Below are 26,713 nucleotides of genomic sequence, written 5' to 3' on the forward strand. Positions count from 1 at the left end.
AATATTAAAAAAAAAAAAAGATTCACCACAAATAAAAGAAATAAAATAAAAAGACATGGATTCACCATCATCAATGTAAAGTAATACTACAATTGAATCTTAGCTCAATACATGCATATATTCTATACATTAGGATTAATGAATTGAAAGAAAATCCTAAAATTAGTGTAAAATTGATTTAATACTTTAATAATTCATGCAATTATAGTGATGCTATACAACTCTTTTTCATAAATATCATACCCCTATCATTGAATAATTTCTAAATTCGAGTAAAAGTTACATTGTCGGGTCTTACAATTATTAGGATACAAATTCATATTTCTATAATGATGACGCTTGAGTCCAACTTTTATGTTCTTTGCATATTTCGTTTTGTTAAAGCACCCAGAGTTTTTATTTAAAAACGGAAGAGGGATAAAAAATTATAAAACATAAAATTGTAATAAAAAATCATAAAAAAAGTAAAAGCATTTGAAATATTGATGAAATTTTTTTTATGAATTTTTTTTGTAAAAACATAAAAACACAATTTTAAAACTAGTTTTTAACTACCATGCCCACGTGAGTCAATCTGCTTGCGTACCTCAACCATTATGAATATCTATGAAATAAAGTGTAAAGTTACTAAAGGAAGAAGACCATCATCAATCAGAAACCTGAAGCCCAAGAAGATTTAAAAAAAAAAAAAAAAAATTATGCTTAGAGAAATAAACAAGCTTTCATTAAAGTGAAAAAGAACAGCTCCACAGAAAAATAACATTTAAGGGTTATACTTATCCGAAACTAATTAAAAAGTATGTAAAATTGAAAATTCATATACTTTCATGGAAGAATTTTATAATACTTCACACTTTTGAAGATGGTGGGGCTACGTAAAGACATTAATTACTTAAATATAAATTTTGTCTCGTAAGAATTTTATTAACCAAATAAAATTCCATTGAAACTTTTAAGATAAAGTAAGCTTAAAAATATTTCATCATTTCCCGGCAATAACTATAAAAAGAACGTTGCAAAACCTGGAAATTATATTTATACGACCCACGTAAGCTCTAAAAGGCAAAAAGTGAAGCACTTTCTTTTTCATGCTTAAATTTAGATTCTTCTACATCTTTTCATGTACTTCTTCTAGCTCCTTTCGCAATTCAAACATAAAGTAGATCAACTCGTAATAAAAGTATTTAAAGTAACAATTATATTCTTTATTGAAATATTTTAATTCCCATTATAATGTATTTTACTTGCAAATAAAGTATAGAGTAGTTTATCTATATTTCACATTATAAAAGCTAAATTTCATTGATATATATTATATACAAGGAAAACATCTAACAGTGTATGCGATGGCAAATGTTGCCAATAAGATACATCAAGACCATAACAAATGCATTTTCTACATTTCTTGTGTTCAAATAAAATTCTTAAATACCAAAGGAACTTAATGGTTCTTAGTTCTAAAATGTCATATGTACACTTTGACTATCATAACTTTAAAACTATAGAATACTACTTGACCAAGGTGTCCACTTAAAAGCTTCATATGCAAATTTTCTTTGGTCAATCTTTAGATGCAAATTGATGCCTTTGAAGTACGTTGATTCATCCCTAGAATGATCACAATTACGGTTACATCATCATGGTACTTTCTCCTCCTACCAGCAGGAATATTCATCAACTCTTCCATGCTGAAACCTGCAAGAGAATCACTTAAGTAACACATAATGAAACAACCATCAAATTTATATTCATGCAAATAAAATTAAATTTAGCATGAGATCTTGAAAAATGACCTGCAGAATCAGCTGCTCTTGCTACTAGTTGTTCAACAAGAAACTTTGCTGGATCACCAAAAGGGTTGTTCAACATATAAGACTCTACAAGCTTCACTGCTTCATCATTGCTGAAGAAGTCAAATAAACCATCACTCCCGATTATAACAAATCGATCAGAATTTGAGATTCTATGCACATTCAGTGATGGATCAGTTGAAATATATGGCGGGCTTTTAAGATCAGAAACTCGAAGGATTCCCATCAAAGCATCATTAAGATTTTTCTGCATGGGGCAAAAGAAACAATTCAAGTCTATTTGTTTGGCAACACAAATATTTTTCTCTTTGCAATAATTGGGTTTATAAACCATCAAACTCAGAAAATGCATAACACTTCCATCCACTCACCATTAGTAGCTTGGATATCAGTATAGGTTTATAATAATTACCTTTTTTTCTTAACTATGCCAAATCTTTAGGAAACTTATAGGTTAAAATATAAAAAAGAATACCAACCTTTTTCAAGTAGCCAACTCCCAAAGCACGCGTAACCTTCAGTTTTCCTTTCACTCTCCCTGCTACAATGGTTTTAGGATCATCAGGATGATTGGCTAGAAGTTGAGCTCTTTCAGCTTCATTGTCAAGGGTATGACTATCTGTAAGCTGGATAGCTTTCAAGCTCTCAATCCCATTCAGTCTGTCATCTGTGCCACATGTTGCCAATACTGCTCTGCTGTCCCCTAGATTAAGTGTATACAAATCATTCCCATGAAGAAGCACAAGCAAAACACAAGATCCAACAGAAACTAAATCTGGACGTTCCTCCATTTCCTGCTCGACCATGTACAAGAAATCATTCTCAACCTGACTAAGCACATGTTGGAGGCTATCAAGTACCGCATGCGAAAATGATTTACATGATGTTTCTGACTTGGCAGGTGGACTAATGTTCAGACTAGAATTGTTGTCTCCCTCAAATCTTGACGAAGATTGATGCTCATGAAGAATAAGACCATCATCCAACTTGTATTGAAAGGATCCACCCAAACCCACATTGTTAGAAGCTTTGGTGGAATCTGATTCCAAATCCCAACATAACATATTAAAATAAGATATGAAAGTGTCATAAAGGGTACCAGCCAGGAAGTCAGCTGCATCTCTCCCATTAAAGCCATCATAAATTGCACAGAAGAGCCACCCATTTTCCTCAGAACAAACTGCTTGAACTCTATCTTCACCAGCAGCTCCTCCTGCTACTTGTACTTCCATAGCATTAAGAAAACTTTCACTTCTGGAAGGAGCACTCGTGGATTTTAATGTACATGGGTCATATTCAAGCATACTACTTGGAGTGGATGGGCTGCAACTGAGGTTTGACATATTACTGTGAAGAGAAGATGATAGTATGTCCAACTTCGGAAAACTTGGCGAAGAGGGTACCCTACGAAAAGAATTAGGAGAGTCCAAACTAGGAAGGATTTCTTCTCCTATCACTCCATTGCAGATATTTGTGTTGGCTAGTGTAGCATTTGCACTTACGGCAGCACCAGACAAGCAAGAAAAACTGCTTGTTCTACGTACTTCAGGAAGGATTGTGTAGCCATTGGCAACCTTGCAAGGGATAGCTCCATCACTATTGCATTGATATCCAAAACTAATTTTAAGTTCACCTTCAGGACTAAGCATGCTCATCTCCTGGTTTAAAAAATCCATTCCCAATACTGTCAATATCACTGGTAAATATGTCTAAATGAGAACTTTCAGCAACATATGAAATGTAATTGAACTGTACCAAAATATATTTAATCAATATATAAAAAATCACTTCCCATGAAAACCAACTTCTAAGAATAGGGGTGAGGGCCGTGAGTCAAATCCTTATACACAGTTTTACCCTTTCATTTTTGCAAATAGGCTATTTCATGGATTCAAAACCGTGACCTCTCAGTCACCATGGAGCAGCTTTATCACTGCTCCAGGTTTGTCCTCTGAGTTATAATCAATATATATTTATAAAAAATTATCTACTAGATAATGGCCATTTTATCATATAGAATACTTGAATGAAAGATTTTCCAGATTGTGGAAAGGCAAAACTCATATACTTAATAATGCCCCAAGCCCCCAACAACAAGGTTCATTCAATAAACTTTAGAGCCTGCACCACATACAGAGGCAGCAAACATCAGCTCAACAAACAAAGAAATGATTACAATACTAAAACAAATTAGCTATGAAGTGCGATAACAGAACCAATTTTGTCAGTTAATACATGCAAGTATCTAAAATGTGTGCGTCCAAATGTTTGCATGTGTTAGTACACAAGTGTAAAACAGAATACTGAAAGATAGAAATAGAGAAGGGGGGCAGACAGAGAGTGTGGGGATATAGATATAGCTTAATATCGTAAATGTAACGCCCGACCGCGGATATAGCTTAATATCGTAAATGTAACGCCCGACCGCTTCAAGAATCAATGGCTATCCCCACATACTAACACGAGACTTTTCAGTGTGCTTTTTCCTCACTCGTACACTTCCCGCGAAAACTTCCCAGGAGGTCACCCATCCCAGAATTGCTCCAAGTCAAGCACGCTTAACTGTGGAGTTCTTCCGTACCGGGCTACCGAAAAGCAGATGTATCTTGTTAGTATAGGTAGTACCAATTAATTCTTATAATCTATTCTCAACTATACCGTCCCATACTAGCACAGTCTCTGGAATCCCTCTCTTTCGGGTGTTGATTCGATTCATTCGTGTACCCCCGTCGCTAGAAGCCTGCCAGGAGCAGCTCCTTGTTCGTGCCCTTGCGCACCAGCAATCACTCCCTGCCCTAGTCAGCGCCCGGGATGTTACATGCCCACTAGTTTCCGCCTAGTTCGTCCTCGAACCACACCGTACTGGATGAGAGGCGCTGCTCTGATACCACTTGTAACACCTGACAACTTGCAAGAATCAACGACTGTCCCCACACACTAACACGATACTTTTCAGCATGCTTTGTCCTCACTCACACACTTCCTGGGAGAACTTCCCAGGAGGTCACCCATCCCAGAATTGCCCCAAGTCAAGCACGCTTAACTATGGAGTTCTTCCGTTCCGGGCTACCGAAAAGTAGATGCAACTTGTTAGTATAGGTAGTACCAATTAATTCTTATAAGCTATCCCAAACTGTGCAGTCTCATACCTGCACAGTCTTTGGAATTTCTCTCTTTCGGGTGTCGATTCAATTCATTCATGTAACCCCCCACTGGAAGCCTGTCAGGAGCCGCTCCTTGTCCGTGCCTCTTTGCACCGGCGATCACTTCCAGCCCTCGTCAGCGCTTGGGATGTTACATGCCCACCAGCTTCCGCCTGGTTCGTCCTCGAACCACACCGTACTGGGAGAGAGGCCCTGCTTTGATACCACTTGTAACGCCCGGCCGCTTCAAGAATCAATGACTATCCCCACATACTAACACGAGACTTTTCAGTGTGCTTTTTCCTCACTCGCACACTTCCTGAGAAGTTACAGTAAAACTATCAGCACACCCTTGTTTACTCACTTTTAGAAGAAAACCAAATGGCATTCAAACAATATAGCCAATTGGAAGTGAAATTTTCGAGCATTGGAATGGATGGCTCGAATCAAACATGATAGACTTAAAACTTATAGACATTTGGCTGAAAATTTCACAGTATCAGTGTTGGCTTAAATGTATGATAAGATAACATATTTGAAGGGGAAATTATAAAATTGCACAAATGAGTGTCTAGCATTTTAATAAGAGGTCTTGAGATATTTATATTTTTGTTCTTTAAAACTATCCTAGGATAGAACATCTTATATTCTGAGGCCCACCTAAGAGTATCTCAAGTGTTAGAATATAAGGAAGGTTCATAACATACGACAAGGAAAACAATGTCATGATCTAAATCATGATGATAGCACAAATTATTTATAATAATTTGAATGGGAAAAGAAATTCTTTAAAATAAAAATTGAAGTGTCAAATAATATTAGCTTCAATATCAACATTGTAGGATACACATATTCAACCTCATAGATCATCTCTGTCAATATTTGCATATAATGGCTTTTCCTTCTAGACTAGTTCAACTAAGCTACACTATTTAAGAATAGGTTCTTTGCCAAAATTCCTTCTTTCTTATTCTTGTAGGGAGGGGGAAGGTTATAATGAAAGTAACAAAAGCATAGCCGATTAGATATCCTCCTAAACCAACATAAGAGAACTCTAGAAGAAAAGAAGATACATGGCAATCCCCTTAGTCTTAACAGTGAAAAGAAGGTACATGCCAATCACCATAGCCTTTAACATTGAAGACACTACGTTTAAACACCTATTAGCAAAATATCATTAAAAAAGGCCAAGCAGCTGAATGCCAAACATCTCTCCAACAAAAAAAGACCAAATTCTTTTCAAGGTAAAGATTCCAGGAGTTTCTTTAGGCTAGTCCTTCTCACCAAGCCCCCCCCCCCCCAAAACAAAAGAAAAGAGGAAGGAAGGAAGGAAGGACATCAATTGATTATTATGAATCAACCAAAAAGTTTCCATTAAAAAGAAAAAAGGAGAACCCAAATTCTAAAAACACATAAAACTCAATGGGCTAGCTTGTTTGCTTGCTTACAATCTCTATCTCTCTCACTCAAGCTTCATTGACTTTGACAAATGACAATTATCACAATACCTAACCATTGGCACTTAATGTAAGAGTCTAAATAACTAAATCTAAAAAACTTAGGAAACTTAATGAGAAACCATTACCAAACGCGCATTTTGCATCAGTTCCAATTCAGTAATACTTTCACCTAATTAAACAAAACAAAACAAAAATCAAAACTTTTACTTGGAATTCTAATTGCACATTGTTTTTTATTAAAATTACAGCAAAAAGCCAAAAATTTTATTTTTCTTTTCGTGAAATAACCGAAACCCACCAGAGACAAAGACACAGAGATGACATAGGAAACACAGAACATAAAAAAAAAAAAAAAAAAAAAAAAAAAAAAAGAAAGCCCACTTACCAATAGATCCTCAACAAGCCAAGCAGACCCAACAGAGAGTCAACGAGCTCAGAATGCAACTACACACACACACAAGTATAGAGAGAGAGAGAGAGAGAGAGAGAGAGAGAGAGAGAAGGCTCAAAGAAGGTAGAAGAAGAAGAAGTGAGGGTGCATAACAAAAGGAGAAAGGGAAGAAGAGAAGAGAAGAAGGTTTGTTAGTGGAGAATCTGTGTGGAAAGGAGACACGGTTAGAAAATTCGGATGGTAGAGAACAGAAACAATCTCTTCCATTTTTTGAGGAAAATAGTTGAATTTCATGGCTCACATTTCGGTCTAAACTAAACAAAACCCGGTTTTCTTGGCTTTCATTCACACTCCAATGCTTATAGTTATAACAAAAAATAAAAAATTACAAACAAAAGTTTGTTTGACTTTTTTTTTTCAAAAAATAAAATATAAAAAAATTTAAGTTTTCAAATTTAATTTTAAGATTGGGTTTATTTTGTCTGCAGTTGTAGATAAGTTATCTGCATTGAGCCCAAAATGGCTGAATCAATGTGTTTTTATAATTTTAATTTATTTTAAAATTATAACTTTTAAATATTTCAACACCAAAACAATGTTATTTTAGGAGTAAATGCAAATAACTGTAGGCAAAAATATTTTTCTGTTTAAGATTACATTAAAAATTTATTTAACTGATAAAGTTTGGACTGAGTAACCAATAAATTATGAAAAATAATATTTTTTAAAATTCTTTTGAAAAAACGTAAAAATAATAAATTTTTATGAAAAAAGTCAATCCAAACATTCACATGTATAACATATCATACTCCAGATAAATATAAATATATAATTAATTTTTTTATTATAACATAAATAAATATTATTTATAATTTTAAGAATATTTTTAACAAAATACATTTGTGAATAAAGACGATAAGATAGGAAGTTTATTTAAATTTAAAATTTAAAAATTTTAAAAATGGAACATCATTAAATATGTACACATTAAGGTAATCGGTAAATATGTAGTCGACTGTGATTATTGTATATCAGTTATATGAAGAGATAAATTAACTATAGTCTGACGAATGAAATGAGTTTAATATTTTAGAGAACAAGTGACATAAGGCCCACGTATAAAAATCTTATTTTATCCCAAACCACACAAAAAACTTTTTTTATAGGACTTTATTAACGACTCTCGTAAGCGATGAAGCATCGACATTTCAAAAATCCTGACGTGTCGTGTCTGACACTTTTCGACATTCACCGACATTCCGACACTTACCGACACTCCAATACTCGTTGCAAGGACTCAAAAAAGGTTCAAAGGTAATGTTGCGTTGCATTTTGAGTTCTAACTATTAGATTCGTTAGATTACGATTATGATTTTATTGAATTTAATATAAATATTTGGAATATCTTATGTTTCTTTGCAAAAATGATGGGTACTATAAGTTTAGCTTTATTTTTTTGTTAAATTATTGAATACTAAATATAATATAAACTGCATAAATTAAAAATATTATATATATCAAAACGTGTCCTAACGTGTCAAAATTTAATATTTTTTAGAATTATCGTGTCAAAGTATCATGTCGTGTCATATCATGTGTTTCGTGTCGACGTCGGTGCAACATAGGTCGTAAGATACTCTTTAATATTTGTCTACTTTATATAATAGAATTCCATTAATTTTAAAATATTATTTATTTAATATTTTTATATAAATATTAAGAAACCATTAAAATTTCACTAACTTTTAAAAAAATTAATTACGTTTAACTAACTTATTATTTCACTTTAATAATTTCTTATTTTATTCACTTGATGAAAATATCAAGAGATAATAATAAAATTTTGAAAAAATTAATGTTTTTGAAAGTTTTTAAATGAAAAATAAAATAGCTATTTCTAAAACAAATGATATTCTAAAAGATTAGATATTTTAAAAGTATTAAATAAATTAGATTAGATTAGATATTTGATAATTTGTTAAATATAATCATTTGATAAAGAGTTGACAACATAGGTATCAGTATAGTAGGCATAGAGCGATCTCTATCATTACTTTTTTTTTTTTTTTTTTTTTGGTAATTTAATATGATAAAACTTCAACGAATCATCAATGTCATGGAATAGGATGCTGTTGGCTGTTGCTGTATCATTACCCTTTTTTGTTCTGCTATTAGTATCTGAAGAGGTAAGCTTAAAATAAAGGTCACCAACCAAAAATACAATGCTCAAGAAAAGAAAAATTATACAAAATTTTGAGATTCGTTCCTGTCATTGTTTTTTGACGCAATGATGCTACCTGTACTATTATAAATTCATAGATGTCCACAACTATTTATAGATACATTTTTTTGGAAGTTATTAGTTCTCTTTGGGGAGTTCTTAATATTTATTAGTTAGTGATATTATTATAAATGTTTAAATATTTATTGAATATAATAAATAATTAATAAATTATTTTTAACAAGATTAAGTATAGTAGTATACAAGTTAAATTTAAAGCCTTAATTTTGGGACCCGTCCCGAAACAATAAATCGATTGGAATATCTCAAAAAAAAAATCATTAAAAAAATAATTATTTAAATGACATTGTAGTCGCAATAATATTTAAAAAAAAATGATTACAGAACAATACTTATAAAATATCTAATTAAGAAATAATAAATAAATATTTAATAATCAACATTAAATTCAAATATCCTTAAAAAAAATGGGTATATGACAAATCTCCAAATTTTATCAGTCGAACTCCATTATTATGAATAAATTTGATTTTATTTTTTGTGTAACTCAATAGGTAAATTCTAAATAATGTGTGGTTACAATTAAAATAATCGTAGTATTATACGAGAAGCTTCATTCATGCACATAAATAACCCACGGCAGTTAATTTTTCTCATTTTTTAATCATTAAATTCAAATTAATCAAACAGTAATCAATCAGGTAATAAGTTTAAAATGGTATTAAGTATACTATATAGAGTGAGGATATTCTAACTATCAAAAATTCTCACTACTAATTTACTGCCCATCACATCACCATTGAATCAAAGAGAGAAAATGTTAAAAAGTTTTGAAGAGAGAGAAAATATTAATCTAATGGTGATTAGATATGTAGTAAGTTGGTAGTGAGAAATTTTTGTAGTTAGAATATCTCTCCTCTAATATATATATATATATATATATATATATATATATATATATATATATATTTCGACAGTCACTTTAGATAAAGTTCTCTACAGCTACTCCTTTTTAACTAAGTATGACCATTCATACATAGAAATTATTTTTTCTCTCTCCGCCACGTCAGTCAATAGTGTCTGAGGAGAGAGAACTCCGCCACTTCAGTCAACAGTGTCTGAGGAGAAAGAAAAAAAAGAACAACTTTATTGTTATAACTAAGTATGATCGGTCATACTTAGTTAAAAAGGATAGCTGTAGATAATCTTATCTAAAGTGGCTGTAGAAATATTTTTCTCACATATATATATATATATATATATATATATATATATATATATATATATATATATATATATATATATATAACTTGAAAAAGGGTTATGAAATATTATTGATGTTTTTTTTTGAATCTGTACATAGGGGTCTCTATTTATAGAAACTTCTTGACCTAATTTTGACCTAATGGGCTTGGCCCAATATACAAGTAACGAACTAAATAAATACAAATAAATGACTACATAATTACTAATAAATGACTACATAATTACTATTTACAACACTCCCCCTCAAGCTGAGGAATAAATATGTATCATTCTCAGCTTGCTAGCAAGTTCTTGAAATCTATCTGAAGGAAGCTCCTTTGTCAATAGATCAGCTAATTGACGCCCAGTGGGAATGTATGGAGTGGTAATCAATCCGCTATCAAGTTTCTCTTTGATGAAATGACGGTCGACCTCAATATGTTTAGTCCGATCATGTTGAACTGGATTATGAGCTATACAAATAGAGGACTTATTATCACATGGCAGCTTCATAGGTCCCTCACATTTTATTTTTAGATCATCAAGTACAATTTTCAGCCACAGTAACTCACAAATGCCTTGAGCCATAGCTCGAAATTCAGCTTCTGCACTTGATCTGGCGACCACATCTTGTTTCTTACTTCTCCATGTCACCAAGTTACCACAAAGAAACCTGCAATAACCAGTGGTAGAACGACGGTCAGTCACGGATCCAGCATAATCAGCATTTGTGTAGACTTCTAAAGATAGATTGCCATCACGTCAGAATAACAACCCTTTACCAGGAGTACCTTTCAGATACTGAAGAATTCTCTCTACTTCCTGCATATGTTTCTCCTTTGGATCGTGCATAAACTGACTGACAACACTAACAACATAAGCTAAGTCTGGTCTGGTATGGGCCAAATATATTAATTTCCCAACTAGCCGTTGATATTGTCCTTTATCAACTGGAGGACTCTCCTCTTCATAGCACATCTTGTGATTCTGCTCAATAGGAGTATTAGAGGGTTTACACCCGAGCTTTCCTGCTTCTTTGAGAAGATCAAGAACATATTTCCTCTGGCTGATAAAGATTCCTTTGCTCGAATGAGCTACTTCTATCCCTAGGAAATATCTCAGTTTCACAAGGTCTTTGACTTCAAACTCAGAGGCAAGCCGTGTTTGCAGAATCTGTCTCTCCACAAAATCATCACCTGTGATAATAATATCATCAACATATACAAGGAGCACAGTAAGCTTCCCATTTTGGGAGTGCTTGAAAAAAAGAGTGTGATCTCCTTGACTTTGTTTATATCCTAAGGTCATCATAACCTTAGTAAACTTTCCAAACCAGGCACGAGGTGACTGCTTCAACCCATACAAGGCCTTTTTTAATTTACAAACTTTATTTTCTCCCTTCACAGAATCAAAACCAGGCGGAATTTTCATGTAGACTTCTTCTTCTAACTCACCATTGAGGAAAGCATTCTTCACATCAAATTGGTTTATATCCCAATTGTAATGGGCAGCAAGGGATAACAAAACTCTCACCGTATTCATCTTTGCAACTGGAGCAAATGTTTCTTCATGATCAATGCCATAGGTTTGAGAGTAACCTTTGGCAACTAATCGAGCTTTGTAACTCTCAAGAGTTCCATCAGAATTATATTTCAGGGCATAAACTCATCTGCACCCTACTGCTTTCTTTCCAGTAGGTCTATCAATAACCTCCCATGTTTTATTTTTCTCCAATGCATTCATCTCCTCTTGCATGGCTTGAGCCCAATTCCCATCTTTCAAGGCTTCATGTACTGATTTTGGGATTGCAATAGAGTCTAGTGCTGAAACAAAGCTTTTGTGCTGCACAGACAGATTAGCAGAGGAAACAAAATGGGAGATAGGGTATTGAGTACAAGAGGAACAAGATTTCTTGGGACATGATCTTTTTCCTTTTTTTAAGAGCAATGGGTAAATCATCAGAATCAGTAGTAATGGGTAAGTCATCAGAAGTATCATGATCAGAAATATGAGATTCAGGACTTACCAGTGGTTCAGACGATTGAGGTTGCTGCTGAGGCAATGTGGGCTGTGTATCAGTCATAGGAGGATCAGTCACAGGAGGATCAGATATAGACACATTGGGAACAGGAACAAGAGGAAGAGACACTGACTCAGGTGAAGGAGTAGACACTGAAGATTCAAATTCAAAGAAGGAAGGTGATGAGTCTTCTAGTGAATTATTCTCCCCCTGAAGATGAGGACCTTGGAAAAAGGACTCAGATTCCTGAAATGTAACATCCATAGAAACAAAATTTCCGACTACCAGGGTGATAACACTTGTAGCCCTTCTTATCAGGAGCATATCCAAGGAAGACACATTTAAGAGCCCTAGAATCCAACTTACTGCGATGTTGTTTATGAATATGAACAAAGACAACACACCCAAACACTCGAGGAAGAAGACTTTGCAAAGTTGGAACAGAAGGAAAAAAAGAAGTCATGGAGTGAATAGGACTTACATGATCGAGAACCCGAGTGGGTAGACGGTTGATCAAGAACACTGCAGTAAGAATGGCATCTCCCCAATAGCATTTGGGTACATGTGTTTGAAACAGTAAGGCACGAGCAACTTCAAGAAGATGACGATTTTTTCTTTCAGCAACCCCATTTTGTTGAGGGGTGTCTACACAAGTAAGTTCATGAATCATACCTTGATTTCGTATAAATTGGGAAAAACTGTGATTAACATATTCAGTACCATTATCTGTTCTTAGTCTCTTGATTTTTCTACCAAATTAGGTCTCAACCATTTTATAAAATTGAAAGAACAGATGTGGTACCTCAGACTTTTCATGCATTAAGTAAACCCAAGTTACACGAGTGCAATCATCAATAAAAGAAACAAACCATCTATTTCCAGAAGCATGAGGGACTTTAGAAGGACCCCAAACATCAGAAAGAATAAGATCAAAAGGTTCAACACTCTTAGTACTACTAGAAGGAAAAGACACACGATGATGCTTAGCAAACTCACAAACATCACAATGAAAAGACTCAACAGGCTTAGATAAAAACAATGACAGAAATAAAGACTTGCGTAAACCAAATGGAGGATGTCCCAAGCGCTTATGATGAAGCCAAATCAAAGAATCAGCAGTTGATTGACCATGAGACATCAAGATGTGATCTGTTACTTTATTTGCGGGAGATTGTGACACCAGATAGTACAGCTCACCTTGCTCTTTAGCACTACCAATCGTCTTCCCCGTGGCGAGATCCTGAAAAACACAATGGGTGGGGAAGAAGGTTACAGTACAATTAAGATCTTTTGTAATTTTATGAATAGAAAGAAGATTCGTGGAGAGTTTAGGAACATGAAGAGCATCTTTAAGATGTAAGGACTGCTGTAAGTTTATGTCACCAGAACCCGCAACTGATGTATGTGAGCCATCAGCTATGGCTATAGTATGAGTTCCAATGGTAGGATGATAAGAAGCAAAGGAGTTAGCACAACAAGCCATATGATCAGTAACACCAGAATCAACAACCCAGGAATGTTTAAAATCATTACATGAAGAAAGGAAAGAATGAGTTTTGGGGCTCATACCAGTCAAAGCCAAAGCACTAGTATCAGATGGCTTACTCAGATAATCAAGGATGGTTCAGAGCCGTTCTAACTCATCTAGACGAAATGCAGGTTGGGTCTCATTAGGTGCAGGAGTTATTCCAAAGGAAGTAAAATGCGCTTGATTTTCCAGATTGTGGAAAGGCAAAACTCATATACTTAATAATGCCTCAAGCCCCCAACAACAAGGTTCATTCAATAAACTTTAGAGCCTGCACCACATACAGAGGCAGCAAACATCAGCTCAACAAACAAAGAAATGATTACAATACTAAAACAAATTAGCTATGAAGTGCGATAACAGAACCAATTTTGTCAGTTAATACATGCAAGTATCTAAAATGTGTGCGTCCAAATGTTTGCATGTGTTAGTACACAAGTGTAAAACAGAATACTGAAAGATAGAAATAGAGAAGGGGGGCAGACAGAGAGTGTGGGGATATAGATATAGCTTAATATCGTAAATGTAACGCCCGACCGCGGATATAGCTTAATATCGTAAATGTAACGCCCGACCGCTTCAAGAATCAATGGCTATCCCCACATACTAACACGAGACTTTTCAGTGTGCTTTTTCCTCACTCGTACACTTCCCGCGAAAACTTCCCAGGAGGTCACCCATCCCAGAATTGCTCCAAGTCAAGCACGCTTAACTGTGGAGTTCTTCCGTACCGGGCTACCGAAAAGCAGATGTATCTTGTTAGTATAGGTAGTACCAATTAATTCTTATAATCTATTCTCAACTATACCGTCCCATACTAGCACAGTCTCTGGAATCCCTCTCTTTCGGGTGTTGATTCGATTCATTCGTGTACCGGAGACGAGAAGAATGGTGGTGGTCCGGTCCAGAAACACCGCCGGACGCGCCTCCATGCACCGGAGAAAGCAGCTGCTCGTGGGCTTCACTCGCGGACAAAGAGGCGGCGCTCGCGTGAGAGAGCGTGGAAAGGCTTCTCCGGCTGAAATTTTTCCGGTGTGGTCGTCCGGTGAGCGCGCACCTGTCTGTGGGTGGTTGCGGTTGAAAAGTCACCGGAAAGGGTTCTAAACGGTGAAGACAGAACTGGTTGAAGGCGGTCGGAGGTGTTTGGGTCGTTTGTGGCGGAGGAACGTTGCGTAGAATGATAGAACGAAAAAAAAAAGGTCAACAGTGATCCCCTTGGTCCAAAAGGTCCCCGGAAAAATTTTTTCGGTGGCGGCTGATGGCGGCAAGAGGCAAAGAAATTATGGTTTTGTAAAAAAAAAAAGACAATAGGCGCGGAAGCAGAGCCCTCAGGATCGAGAGCTCTGATACCAACTTGAAAAAGGGTTATGAAATATTATTGATGTTTTTTTTTTGAATCTGTACATAGGGGTCTCTATTTATAGAAACTTCTTGACCTAATTTTGACCTAATGGGCTTGGCCCAATATACAAGTAACGGACTAAATAAATACAAATAAATGACTACATAATTACTAATAAATGACTACATAATTACTATTTACAACAATATATAATATATATATATAGGAAGGTTATACTTACAACCTTTTTTTACAACCTCTTAAAACCATATCTTAACACCGTTGATTTCCGCCAATCAACGGTTATGATTTTTGCAAATTAAACTCATTAATTAATTATTAATTCACAATAAATGATAACCGTTGATTGACGAAAATCAACAGTGTTAAGATATGGTTGTAAAAAAAAATTGTAAGTATAACATTCCTCATATATAGTTACTGCAGATAAGTTATCTGCAATAAGCCCAATACGTCGTCATTTTGTGGCGAAAATCATGGTGTTTTTGTAATTTTAATTTCTTTGAGGGTTATTATAGTCTTTATAATTATATTTTTAATCTTTCAATCCCAAAACGACGTCGTTTTGAAAGCAAATGCAGATAACTTATCTGCATTAATTGCAGAAATATTTCTATATATATATATATAAAAGCAGCTTGCTTATTCTTTATACACGGGCGCAGACCTACATTCTCAATATTTATTTATTTTTGTTCTGTCATTGTTTATTGATTTGAATTATTTACAACTATGATTGAAGTGCTGAAACAATGTATAAACACTTTGAATATTATGATGATCAAAATTTTACATGTTTGGTGCATAGTATAGGATAAGGTCTGATAGTATAAAACCTGATAATATAAGGCTTGATTGTCTAAGACCTGATTGAATTTTAATACTATCCAGCGTTTGGCACGGTATTGTATAAAATAATATATTGTATAAGATAATATCATCTAGTATTTGGTAATGCACTGTATAATACTATATATGATAAAAATAAATATTAATATCCTTTAATAAAAAATTTATATAATTCTTAAAAAAATATCATATGATATTGATTTTTATAAAAATTTATTGATCAGAGTGTCAAAAATATGAATTAATTTTTATAAAAATAAAAATATTCAATATTTTAAAAATTAGTATATTGAAAAAATTTATTTTTATTTTAATAGATTAATACTAAAATAATATATTAATTTTTGAGAATTACATTGGTCAACGATGTTAATATATCAATCTCTTATCAGGCCTTATCACTCACCCTTAGGCCGGATTAAGTTAACATCATTTTGATGTATTAAGGGATTATGCTGTATAAGCTTATACTATACGATGGTCACACCAAACAACAGAAAATGTCATAATATATAGTATAAGCTTATACTATCATACCTTATACGTCACACCAAACAGGTGCTAACATGTGGTGCATAATGTTACTCACTAGAGGCGAGGATATAGTTAAAACAATAATCGTCCTCCCTATAAACATTTAAAATTGAGCATCATTTTTTAATTTTTTAATTATATATCTGAAGTTTATCCCCTTCCAAATTAATAGAAATATTTTATTTTATTTTTAAGAAAAAAAGACGTGTCATTTTAAATGACACATCTTATGTCCTTTTACTCTCACAAATATGTGAGGCTCACATTTTTAAAAAAATTTTCATTCGCTGTCTCTCCTATTATCGATCATTTTCTCTTACTTGGAATGATATAATTTTGTGTTCTCTAAATGATACCTATTTTTCTCATTTTTTATTATATTATTTATAAATAGTTGTAATTATAAAAGTATTATATTATAATTTCACCCCTTAAAAAAAAAAATTTGACTCTGCCATTGGTGTTACTTGAACAGTAGAGAGTAGAGACATACGGTAAACAGAAAAGAAGAGTCCCCAAATTATACATGCAGATTTACGTTGACCACATGGTAACCAAACATTTTTGGTAGGTATAACCCATGAAAATGGTTTGGACAAAGGTGCAAAACTCTACCATCCATTCTGTTTGGGGAGACACGATTCTACCATTCAGAAAAATAATAATAACATGTTTTATTTACTTGTAGGCACTGGTAGACCCAGTAAAACTACTAAACATTTGTCAAAAAAAAAATTACTCCGCCCTAAACACTAAATTTTATTCCTTTCAAGTGCTGCAACCTAGTTATGGTGAATTTTATTTATTTATTTTATAATGATTAATTATTATTTTTTGGATAAAACAGGAAAGAATATAATGATTAATTATATATCGGTGGAATTATTTATTTTCAAGGATTACGCCAACAAATAACAAAAACTAAAAAGCAAATAACGACACGGTATGTTCTTAAAGTAAGAGAAATATTTTATTCTGTCCATTATATATATACTGCATCAAATATTCTAGGCATCACTGTCCTCTATTTTACTATACTTTTTCAGTAGATATTTTACTTCTTCTTTTTTGGTAGACAATATTTTACTATATTTTAAATGTTAGACGAGTAATCACTTCTTTCATTAACTATATTTTAATTGTATAATTGATGTGATGCATACTTAATGGTTGGAAAAAAAAGAAAAACTCATGTAGCAGCAAAAAAATATCTCGTGATGAGGTAGCATTCAATGTTGCTAAAATTGAGATCTTAAGTAAAATCGGATGGAGATTAAAAAATCGTAGAACATAAAATTGTAACGTAAAAAAATCGTAAAAACGTAAAAACGTTTGAAATATTAATAAAATCGTTTTGATGAAAAAAATCATAAAATCGTACTGATAAATCGAGATTTTAACAACAATGATAGCATTACATCTATCATCTTATTTATCCTTTTTGCTATTATTTAATCAATAAAAAGATGAGACGTTTATAAAAGTATCAAAAATAATTTATATAGTATATCGTAATTGCATAAAATGTTTTTCTTGTGTGTGAATATATTATGTTCTTATCTTTTTATAAATTTCAATAAGTTTTTTGCTAAAATAATTTCTCCGAGTTTATTAAAATTCTTGTATGAATTCTGCTTGATGGTATCTGTACCAGCAGATGAACTGGATATTCAGCTCTGTAATACTGATTTAACGGTTTTAAAATTGGAAAAGTTTTTAGCTTACGATTATAAGTAATCTTGGTTTTGGACTGGAATTGTAAGTAAATATCTTAAGCTTACGAACTGAGTCAATTAGCACTAAGTCATTATTGTGGCGACGCTGATTAGAGGGGCAGTTCATGATAGGAAACTCAAGCGTTGTAGTGAAATTACTATTTCATCAATCCCGTTTCCCTGAGCTTGGATTATGTTTTAGAATTTGTATTTTATTCAGCGAGAATGTTTAAATTTAATATATATATATATATATATATATATATATATATATATATCAGAAAATATTTCTGCAGATAAGTTATCTGCATTTACTTTCAAAACGACGTCGTTTTGGAATTAAAAAATTAAAAAATTATAATTATAAAGATTATTATAACCTGAAATAAATTAAAATTACAAAAACACCATGATTTTCGCTCCAAAACAACGTCGTATTGGACTTACTGCAGATAACTTACGACATCGTATTGGGCTTACTGCAGATATAGTTATCTGCATTTTACGACATCGTATTGGGCTTACTGCAGATATAGTTATCTCCAGTAACTGCAGATAACTTACATGGTGTTTTTGTAATTTTAATTTATTTCAAGGTTATAATAGTCTTTATAATTATAATTTTTTAATCTTTTAATTCCAAAACGACGTCGTTTTGAAAGTAAATGCAGATAACTTATCTACCATAACTGCAGAAATATTTTTTCATATATATATATATATATATATAGCATTTGAGGTCCAATGTCATGTAAGTATTTTATATATATAATTCAAACACAAAATCAACCTAAGCGATTTTAAGTCCAATGCCATAAAATTACCTTATATTTTAAAAATTATAATACAAAATAGTAACTGGTAATACAGATAAAAAAAACTGAAATTCTTAGCCAATTCCAATTCTAACATAATTACAGTTAAATTTAAAGTTCTAAAACGTAATTCTAATCGTGTCATCCAAATGAATCCTAATGTTGTGATTGGATGAGGTATTCTAAATTTCATGGAATTTGAAATAAAAGGAAATTAAATTTTCATTTGCATTATAAATAACGGACGGTTATATTACCTGCTTATTTAATCTTTTTACCCTCGCTACCTTTTTATTACTGTTAGATGAAATTTAATTCAACGATCTTAAATACAATGAAATAAATTATTTTACTTACATTTTTTTCATGCTTACCTTGTAAATCAATCTCCAAAATCGTTAGATGATGATAATCTCAATAGTAAAGTTGGAAGTAAATCATACGATATGGTTAATGTTTTTATTATTATTATTATTTATACTACTCACTCCAATTATTATTATTATTATTATTATTAGTTGGAATAAATTATGGGGTTTAATTTTCTTATATGACAGTTGGTAAGTTAGTTTTTCTATACACACAAATATTAGTGGACCCCCTTATTTTTTAAAACAAAAAAATGAAAAGAACAGAAACTCAACTTTTAACCTCTCAAAGGGAAATACTATTCATTCTTCTGCGGCAGAAGAATAGTATTTCCGATAAATTATTTATACTTCCATTTAGCTGTAATGCAATCACTAAAAACTCTTTGTATACGACCTTCTCAACATTTTTAAAAACCCTGCATCCGTAGCTTTATGCTGAGTGATGCTTTGGTCTGCAAATTTATCGTAAGCGTAGCATATAGTCAGTGGTTGCTGCTTTGGCATTGATCATGCATGTGCCATTGCATTAGAATTCTGGACCTCCAAGACCAATCACCATTAATTTCAATTAGTAAGTGGATCCCCTAACGGACACCATTGTAGGGATGGCTGAACCTTAAGCAGTGGAATGTTTTCAAACAACTTAGCCCATGTGCCCTTTTTCCGCTATCAACACATTTAAATAGTTTTGCTATATTTATTTAGAGATTGTTATATTTCCTACCTATTTAATTTTTCTATCTTTACTACTTTTCTATCACTTTTAAATTGTATTTGGAATAAATTATTCTACCTATCTTTTTTTATCCCTAAATTGTATTTTATAATAAATTATTCTACTTACTTTTTTTCATACCTACTTTGTCTAGCACTTTTCAACATCATTAGATCAAAATCTCCATTAACCTTTACCATTTCTCTCTTCTATTGAGATTCTAATATAAGAGTATTAGAAATTGGAAGACAAAATAAGCATGAAAAAAAATACATAAAATAACCTATCCCTATTTTAATATCCAAAAAAAAAAAAATTTACGAGTGGATTTTAAATACATTCAAAAACTACATAACTCAATTCAAGTGCCTTGTCCAAACACAGTCCAAAGGAAATTAGCACTCCATTTTCTATAGGAATTTAAATATGCCACGGCATCATCCATCACATATGGACAATAGCAGCACTAACTTGAGCAACATACATTCCTTTGGGCTGTTAAAACAAACCTTACAAAAGATCACTGTTAACATAAATCTACGGAAACAACCAAATACTTATCAAAGAACTGTCATCAAACAGCCAAAAACAACTTTGCTTGAAGGAGGCACCAAACGAAATTCAAAAGAAGTATTGCAAAATGTAGATCATAATACTCAAATATCTCTAGCAAGAATAAAACTTAACACATAACAACCTATCACGCACATCTACTGTTGCTTAGCTTCAACTTTCTTCTTCTGCCACAAGCGATCAAGTGCACTGTCAGCATCTCCCTGGAAATGAAAAACAAGAACATGAAATCATGACCTAAGAAATCCAATCCTCAAAAGTAAATTATAAATCTGCATCCACAGGATATCAGTGCACGTTCCAGGACGACAGGGATCAGGGAGAAAAAAAAAACACTCCCCATTAAGGGGGCAGAATATAATAAAAAACTACTACCCAGGGTACGGGTGAAGGGAAAACTAACTAGCAGAAACCCCAAAATCTTCTCAAGAGTGTTAATCATATTAATCATCTCTGCTTCATTACAAATTTAAAGAAAGAAATATAAGGCATTTGGAATGACATGAAATACAAAAACAAAGAAGAAAACTATATGATTCCAAATCCCCAACCAACCAAAAGAAGTATAAAAAAAAAACAAGAAGAAAAAAGCAAGTAGACAGGTAATAAACAGAGTCAACCAATTTAGTTTGTTGCTAATTCAAATTTTTTTTGAAAGACCATGTAATGACAATCAACAGTGTTTATGCAACATAAGCAAACAGCTAGTCCAACAGCAATTTAACATCAAACAAACAAATCAGAAAAAACAAATGCACAATTTGCTTAGCTGGCCAGGTGTTTAATTTAGGGTTTTATAATTATGATGTTAGATGAAAAGTGAATTCTTATGCCAGAGACAAAAAAAAATCATACGAAGGTGTGTAGACATATTACATGAGAATTATAAAACCCTTTAATTTAATATATAGTTTATCAACCACAGAAACAAACAAATAGGGGAATACGAAGCTACAAGCATGAGTACTGCCCTAAATCAACAAGTACATAATAAAAGGGCAAAATAATTACTTCAGTAATTTTCACAAGACTACTGGTAAGGCACAAATCAAGTAACGCAAACAATAATGAAATTCCCAAAGTAGTGAAAAAATATATAGAGATACCTGTGCACGGATGTAGCCACAGAGGGCGAAAGTGGAGAAATGGCCATTGTAAATTCCACTCTCATCCAAATGCCCAATGTTAATCTGAACCGAGGCGTGATCCTTTGAAGTTATCAATCTGTTTGTAGCAGAGCTGCACCAAATTCGCAAATCACTTCAAATTCTAAAACTCAAAAAAAAAAAAAAAAAAACGACCACAATTTTCCAAAAAGAAAAGGATAACGAGATTAAACTGCATACCACTTCCTAGGAATGTAAAGCTCTGTGATCTGTCCTTCATCGTTCTGCATCTTTTTTTTGTGAGTGTTATAAACCTCCTTGACTAAGATCTAAATACCTGAATCAGAATACAATTAAGTATCTATAAACACTATATATCATCAACAAAAAAAATAAATAAGAAAAAGGTAACACAAATCGCTTAGAGAGAAAGCAAAGCTCACAGAAGGAAACGAAGAACGAAGATGAGAGTCGTGGAGGTTGAAATTTGGAGGCGAGATGATGCCTTATTATAAATCCCAAGAACCCTAGTTTCGTGAATTTGGGCCACCTTCCAACGTCCATTATTATGGGCCCATATACAGCTTATTCTAGTCCTTCGTTAATTCCTGGCGCTTTCTGGGCCCAAAAGTTTGTTTCTTCTTTGCAATGTCTAGTGTTGTGTAGCAATTCCAGGATAAGATACGATGTGATAGGAAAAAAGTTAATATAAAGTGAAATTATTTTCAAATAAATTAAGAGTATATTTAATTTTACTTTTTAAATAATTAAAAGTGTAATATAATTGAAATTAAATATGAGGTGGATTCAAGTTTACTTTAGAATAACCTTTTCTAATATGAGGTAAATTTAATTATATTTACAGGAATTAATGTCAATAGAATTGATTTTAAAAGATATTTAAATTAAAAGATTTTAAATGATATTTAAACTAACATTGCAGAGTCCTCAATGAAGAAGACTCTTCCAAAAATAGGCGTATGCCGCTTATAGTAACGAGAACACGGTATTCTTTAGTAAAAGGCGAAAGAATAGTTCGCTCTGTTCTCATTACACGGCTCCGTGCTTTTGAAGGTACAGAAGCTCTTTTATTTTATACAACAAGCACTTTAGCTCTTCTTAGTGCACTGTTCGATGTGGACTTTAGTTTAGAAGCATGGATAGAAAACTCCGTGGAAGATGCAAATAGCACCATTAACTGAGCAGATATATTGAAGATACAACAGTTTGAACAAGTTTCATGATTATATTTGAACAAATTTATCCGACCCCATTCTAGGTAGAACAGTTTGAACTAGTCTCATGGTATGTTATTTCAGTTTAATGTTCCCTCCAACCACTTCTATACAGACGTAATGAACTTCTAGTTATCTCTGACGTTATCAAATCCAAAACAATATCCCAGTTTGCCCAATAGACAAAAATAGGTGGACACTGGAGAGTCAATTTCACCACCTCGATTTGAAAGTTATGGTTTAATTCAACAAAAACACAAATTCCAATATATGCTGTTTATCACGCTTGTAACAAATTGTAAATACTACCTCCTGAAATGAATTAATTTCAGTACATGAATGACAAGGAATTTTAACACAGGAGCTGTGATGCCACTACCCAAAAAAATTAGCCCAAAGTAGTATATTCATAAAGGAAGAAGACTATTGAGTATAATTAGGGCCAAAAAGTCTATAGGGTCAAATGAACTTCAATAATCAAGGTCCGCACGGGCCAAAAGCCCTATCGGTTAGGGTCAGTCCGTGTGCTATCCAAAATTATAATTTCATAATTTTTTTATCATATTCAGTACATTAAAAAATATTTTAACAAATAAATTTTTAATATTTTCTTAACATATTTTATAAATTTATAAATTTTTTATAATTTAGTTTTTTAATAAAATAAGATTTGTACATAAATATACAAGTTAAAATGCAAACAAAATTTTAATATAAGTGAAAATTTAGTTACTACTTTTATTAAATTCATTATTAAATGATCTCATGTATGAAGCACCAACACTTCAAAAACTCTGAAGTGTCGTGTCCGACACTTTCGGACACTCCAACACGCGTTATAGAAATTCAAAAAAAGGTTCAAATGTTGCGCTACGTTGAGTTTTTAGTTCCAACTATTAGATTTGTTGGATTACGATTACTATTTTTTTTAGTTTGTTATAAATATTTAGGATATCTTATGTTTCTTTGCAAAATTGATTAATATTATAAGTTTAGTTTCATTTTTTGTTAAATTATTGAATATTAAATATAATATACACTACATAAAATAAAAATATTATTTAATATCAAAACGTGTCCTAACGTGTCAAAATCTAACATTTTTTAGAATTAACGTGTCAGAATGTCGTGTTGTATCGTGTCACGTGTCGGTATCGGTGCTACACTATTGTCATCAAATAAAGATTTTCTCACCGGGAGTCATAACAGAATATAACAATTATAGTGGAAAACTAAAAGTAATGGTAGAAAAACTATCTTAATACCAATATCGAATAAGTGCTCTTAGTATGTTATATACTTGAAAGTAAAATAATTGATTTTCTTTAATTACTACCGTTACAAAAAAAAATAGTTATTATTATCCATAAAATTACTAAAGTGCATTGTATACGATATGTTTCAAAACAAATTTGTATGTATAACATGCTTAGATGTCAATAGAAAATTTTATTTTTATTGATGCGCAGATGAAAATCTCTATTAAAATATATCATTACTGAAAAATTTATTTTTGTTGTAAAATATTATTGATGAACTTTCACATGGTTCATAACATTTGACTTTTTTGTTTTTCATGACCTTTGATATATTCTATAATCATCACACTAATGGTGTTGAATTGTAGAATACATCCAAAGGGGTATTGTAAAATATTATGGATGACCTTTCACATGGATTATGGATGACCTTTCACATGAATTATGGATGACATTTCACATGAATTATGAATGACCTTTCACATGGTTCATAACATGTGACTCTTGGTTTTTTCATGACTTCAATGTTTAAAAATGCATCTAAGATAGGTCCTTATGTAGGACTCTTTGCTTATACTTATTCTTATTTTATTCTTTCTTTAATTTTTTTCTACACTTTATTTTCCTTTCTTTCATATTTCACTTTCTCTTATATTCTCCATTAAATTCACAATAATTTTTACTTATATTTATTAATATTTAAATTTATATAATTTTTAGTTTTTTAAATAATAAAAATTTTGATAAAAAAAAAGTTTGGCCCGCGGTTTAGCCCTAACCCAGCCCGCTAAATTATAGGGCTGTGAAGGTTAGGGCTAAAAAAGGACCTACCACAAAAAAAAACCCTAATGGATTAGGGCCAAATATAATGCTTTGCGGACTGATCCGTGGACTTTAACCCATTTTGACACCTACCTAACAGCCCTTCATACAAGAAAGAGGGACCCTTCAGAAACCAGATGCAGAAAACATTAATACTACAAATATCAAAACTGCTTAGAACTACAAACTTCAATATCCATTTGAATATGTTGGGTTTCTATATCTCTAAGGGGCTGTTTGGTTTAAGGAATCTTGTGAGAATGATAGATAAATGGTTGGTGGGAATGTGTGAAAGCAGCGTTTGGTTGAAATAGGTTTGTGAGTTAGGCCCCTATCTATGTTTGCTACCTAACCGATTTCCCCATCTTTTTCTACCGAAATTGTCGGCAAAACTTTCCATTTTGCAAGGTGGATTGGCTGAAAAGCACCATATTTTCCCACTGTGCATACTAAATAAAAAGACCATCATACCCCTTGTTTGCGCGCGAAAGGACAATATCGTAGCTTCACTATTTGCAGACTTGTTTACATACGTAACTTTCCAAAGACCAAGATTTGCACACGGTCACAGGAAACATGCAAGGGAATGGATGTGCGAAATAGGGTTCAACCTCGTCTTGTTTCTGGTCTGAAACCGAAAGCAAACCATCATCAGTGAGCTCACGTTTTCTAGCCGAAGTTTGGTTGCTGTGGGAGGTAAGTCGGTGGAACAAAAAAGCATTTCATCTCTGTTTTTAAGGTGTTTTCCTTACAAAAGACAGCGGTTTTCCCTTCATCCATGTCCATGGTGTTTTCTTTTTTAATTTCAGAAATTGCATTGGTGAAACAACTTTGTTAGGTCTTCAACTGCACATTTCTCCTTCATCACCGAGGTAACAAGCTTCGTCAGTATTGGTTATTACTTCGCGTTTTTTTGTTGTTTGTCATCAACTGTGGATTACAAACATTAACCTTTTCTGGCCGATTTCCAAGAACATTAAGCATAACTATGGAGTTTGGTAAAGTGTTAATAGCTGCTATCCTTGTAAACAAAAAATTTTCCCTAATTCTGACTTTGTTTTCTCCCTCTCTCATTTCAATCTATAATTATTTTTTCTCGAATTTCAAGCATGTCTGCAGTTGGTTGAAGCATTGTGCTTTTGGTGTACTATATTTTTGTCTGAATCCGATGAATTATGTAAAAGAAGCTTCACATGTCGACCCCGTTTTTGTAGTACATAGCTGCCGCTGATAATACCAACTAGTTTTAATAGGAATTAATCAAACGCTTAATAAATGTAGAAATATCTTGTGGTATTATTAAAAAGAATATTTTGAGAGATATAAAACTAAATTTTTTAATTTGCTCTTTTATTTTTAAGAAACAACTAGTTTACGGTATAAGGGTCATAATATTACAAATTTTGGAGTCCTTTTTTTAATAAAATATTTAACAGTGTAGAATGCCTAGAAAGACAGGGCATTCAAGTCTTTCCATTGTTTTTCTTGAATTGTATTGAGTCGACCATTTAATGTA

At 32.6% G+C, this 26,713-nt stretch overlaps 2 protein-coding genes and 1 non-coding gene across 7 annotated transcripts; all 3 read right to left on the reverse strand.

Annotated features, from left to right (window-relative positions):
* Positions 1–1,326: 1,326 nt before the first annotated feature.
* Positions 1,327–7,093, reverse strand: LOC133313227 (probable protein phosphatase 2C 40). Of its 5 annotated transcripts, none has more exons than XM_061514563.1 (4): positions 6,800–7,093; positions 2,291–3,469; positions 1,794–2,058; positions 1,327–1,695 (listed from the first exon to the last, which is right to left on the reverse strand). In XM_061514563.1, exons 2-4 carry the CDS (start codon positions 3,464–3,466, stop codon positions 1,568–1,570), a joined length of 1,569 nt encoding a protein of 522 aa, XP_061370547.1. In that variant the 5' UTR covers positions 3,467–3,469; positions 6,800–7,093; the 3' UTR covers positions 1,327–1,567. The 5 variants fall into 5 exon arrangements, with proteins under 5 accessions (XP_061370547.1, XP_061370548.1, XP_061370546.1 ...); XM_061514564.1 differs by lacking the exon at positions 6,800–7,093 and having other exon boundaries at positions 2,291–2,746; positions 2,828–5,244; XM_061514562.1 differs by lacking the exon at positions 6,800–7,093 and adding an exon at positions 4,961–5,242 and having other exon boundaries at positions 2,291–4,711.
* Positions 7,094–20,523: 13,430 nt separating this feature from the next.
* On the reverse strand, positions 20,524–22,387 carry LOC133313234 (small ribosomal subunit protein eS21y). Its single transcript, XM_061514576.1, has 4 exons — positions 22,325–22,387; positions 22,122–22,218; positions 21,882–22,014; positions 20,524–20,978 (listed from the first exon to the last, which is right to left on the reverse strand). The coding sequence occupies exons 2-4, from the start codon at positions 22,169–22,171 to the stop codon at positions 20,913–20,915; spliced, it is 249 nt and encodes an 82-aa protein (XP_061370560.1). The 5' UTR covers positions 22,172–22,218; positions 22,325–22,387; the 3' UTR covers positions 20,524–20,912.
* A 437-nt stretch (positions 22,388–22,824) lies between these two features.
* LOC133313258 (U5 spliceosomal RNA) lies at positions 22,825–22,941 on the reverse strand. Its single transcript, XR_009751800.1, has one exon. It is a non-coding gene; the product is annotated as a U5 spliceosomal RNA (small nuclear RNA).
* Positions 22,942–26,713: the final 3,772 nt, after the last annotated feature.

Source organism: Gastrolobium bilobum, unplaced genomic scaffold, assembly GCF_033153095.1.
Source record: "Gastrolobium bilobum isolate Gb01-03AN ecotype WA unplaced genomic scaffold, APGP_CSIRO_Gbil_v1 utg3862, whole genome shotgun sequence".
In the NCBI taxonomy this organism is placed as follows: domain Eukaryota; kingdom Viridiplantae; phylum Streptophyta; class Magnoliopsida; order Fabales; family Fabaceae; genus Gastrolobium; species Gastrolobium bilobum.

What these genes read in the sequence shown, in the direction of transcription:
- LOC133313227 (XM_061514562.1), bottom strand. Translation starts at nt 3,487, where the DNA reads ATGGATTTTTTAAACCAGGAGATGAGCATGCTTAGTCCTGAAGGTGAA. An exon ending in GAGTTGGCTACTTGAAAAAG is followed by an intron (nt 2,059 to 2,290) that starts GTTGGTATTCTT and finishes TGCCCCATGCAG; the next exon opens with AAAAATCTTAATGATGCTTT. An exon ending in AAGAGCAGCTGATTCTGCAG is followed by an intron (nt 1,696 to 1,793) that starts GTCATTTTTCAA and finishes ATTCTCTTGCAG; the next exon opens with GTTTCAGCATGGAAGAGTTG.
- LOC133313234 (XM_061514576.1), bottom strand. Translation starts at nt 22,171, where the DNA reads ATGCAGAACGATGAAGGACAGATCACAGAGCTTTACATTCCTAGGAAG. An exon ending in CTTTACATTCCTAGGAAGTG is followed by an intron (nt 22,015 to 22,121) that starts GTATGCAGTTTA and finishes AATTTGGTGCAG; the next exon opens with CTCTGCTACAAACAGATTGA. An exon ending in GTGGCTACATCCGTGCACAG is followed by an intron (nt 20,979 to 21,881) that starts GTATCTCTATAT and finishes TTTCATTTCCAG; the next exon opens with GGAGATGCTGACAGTGCACT.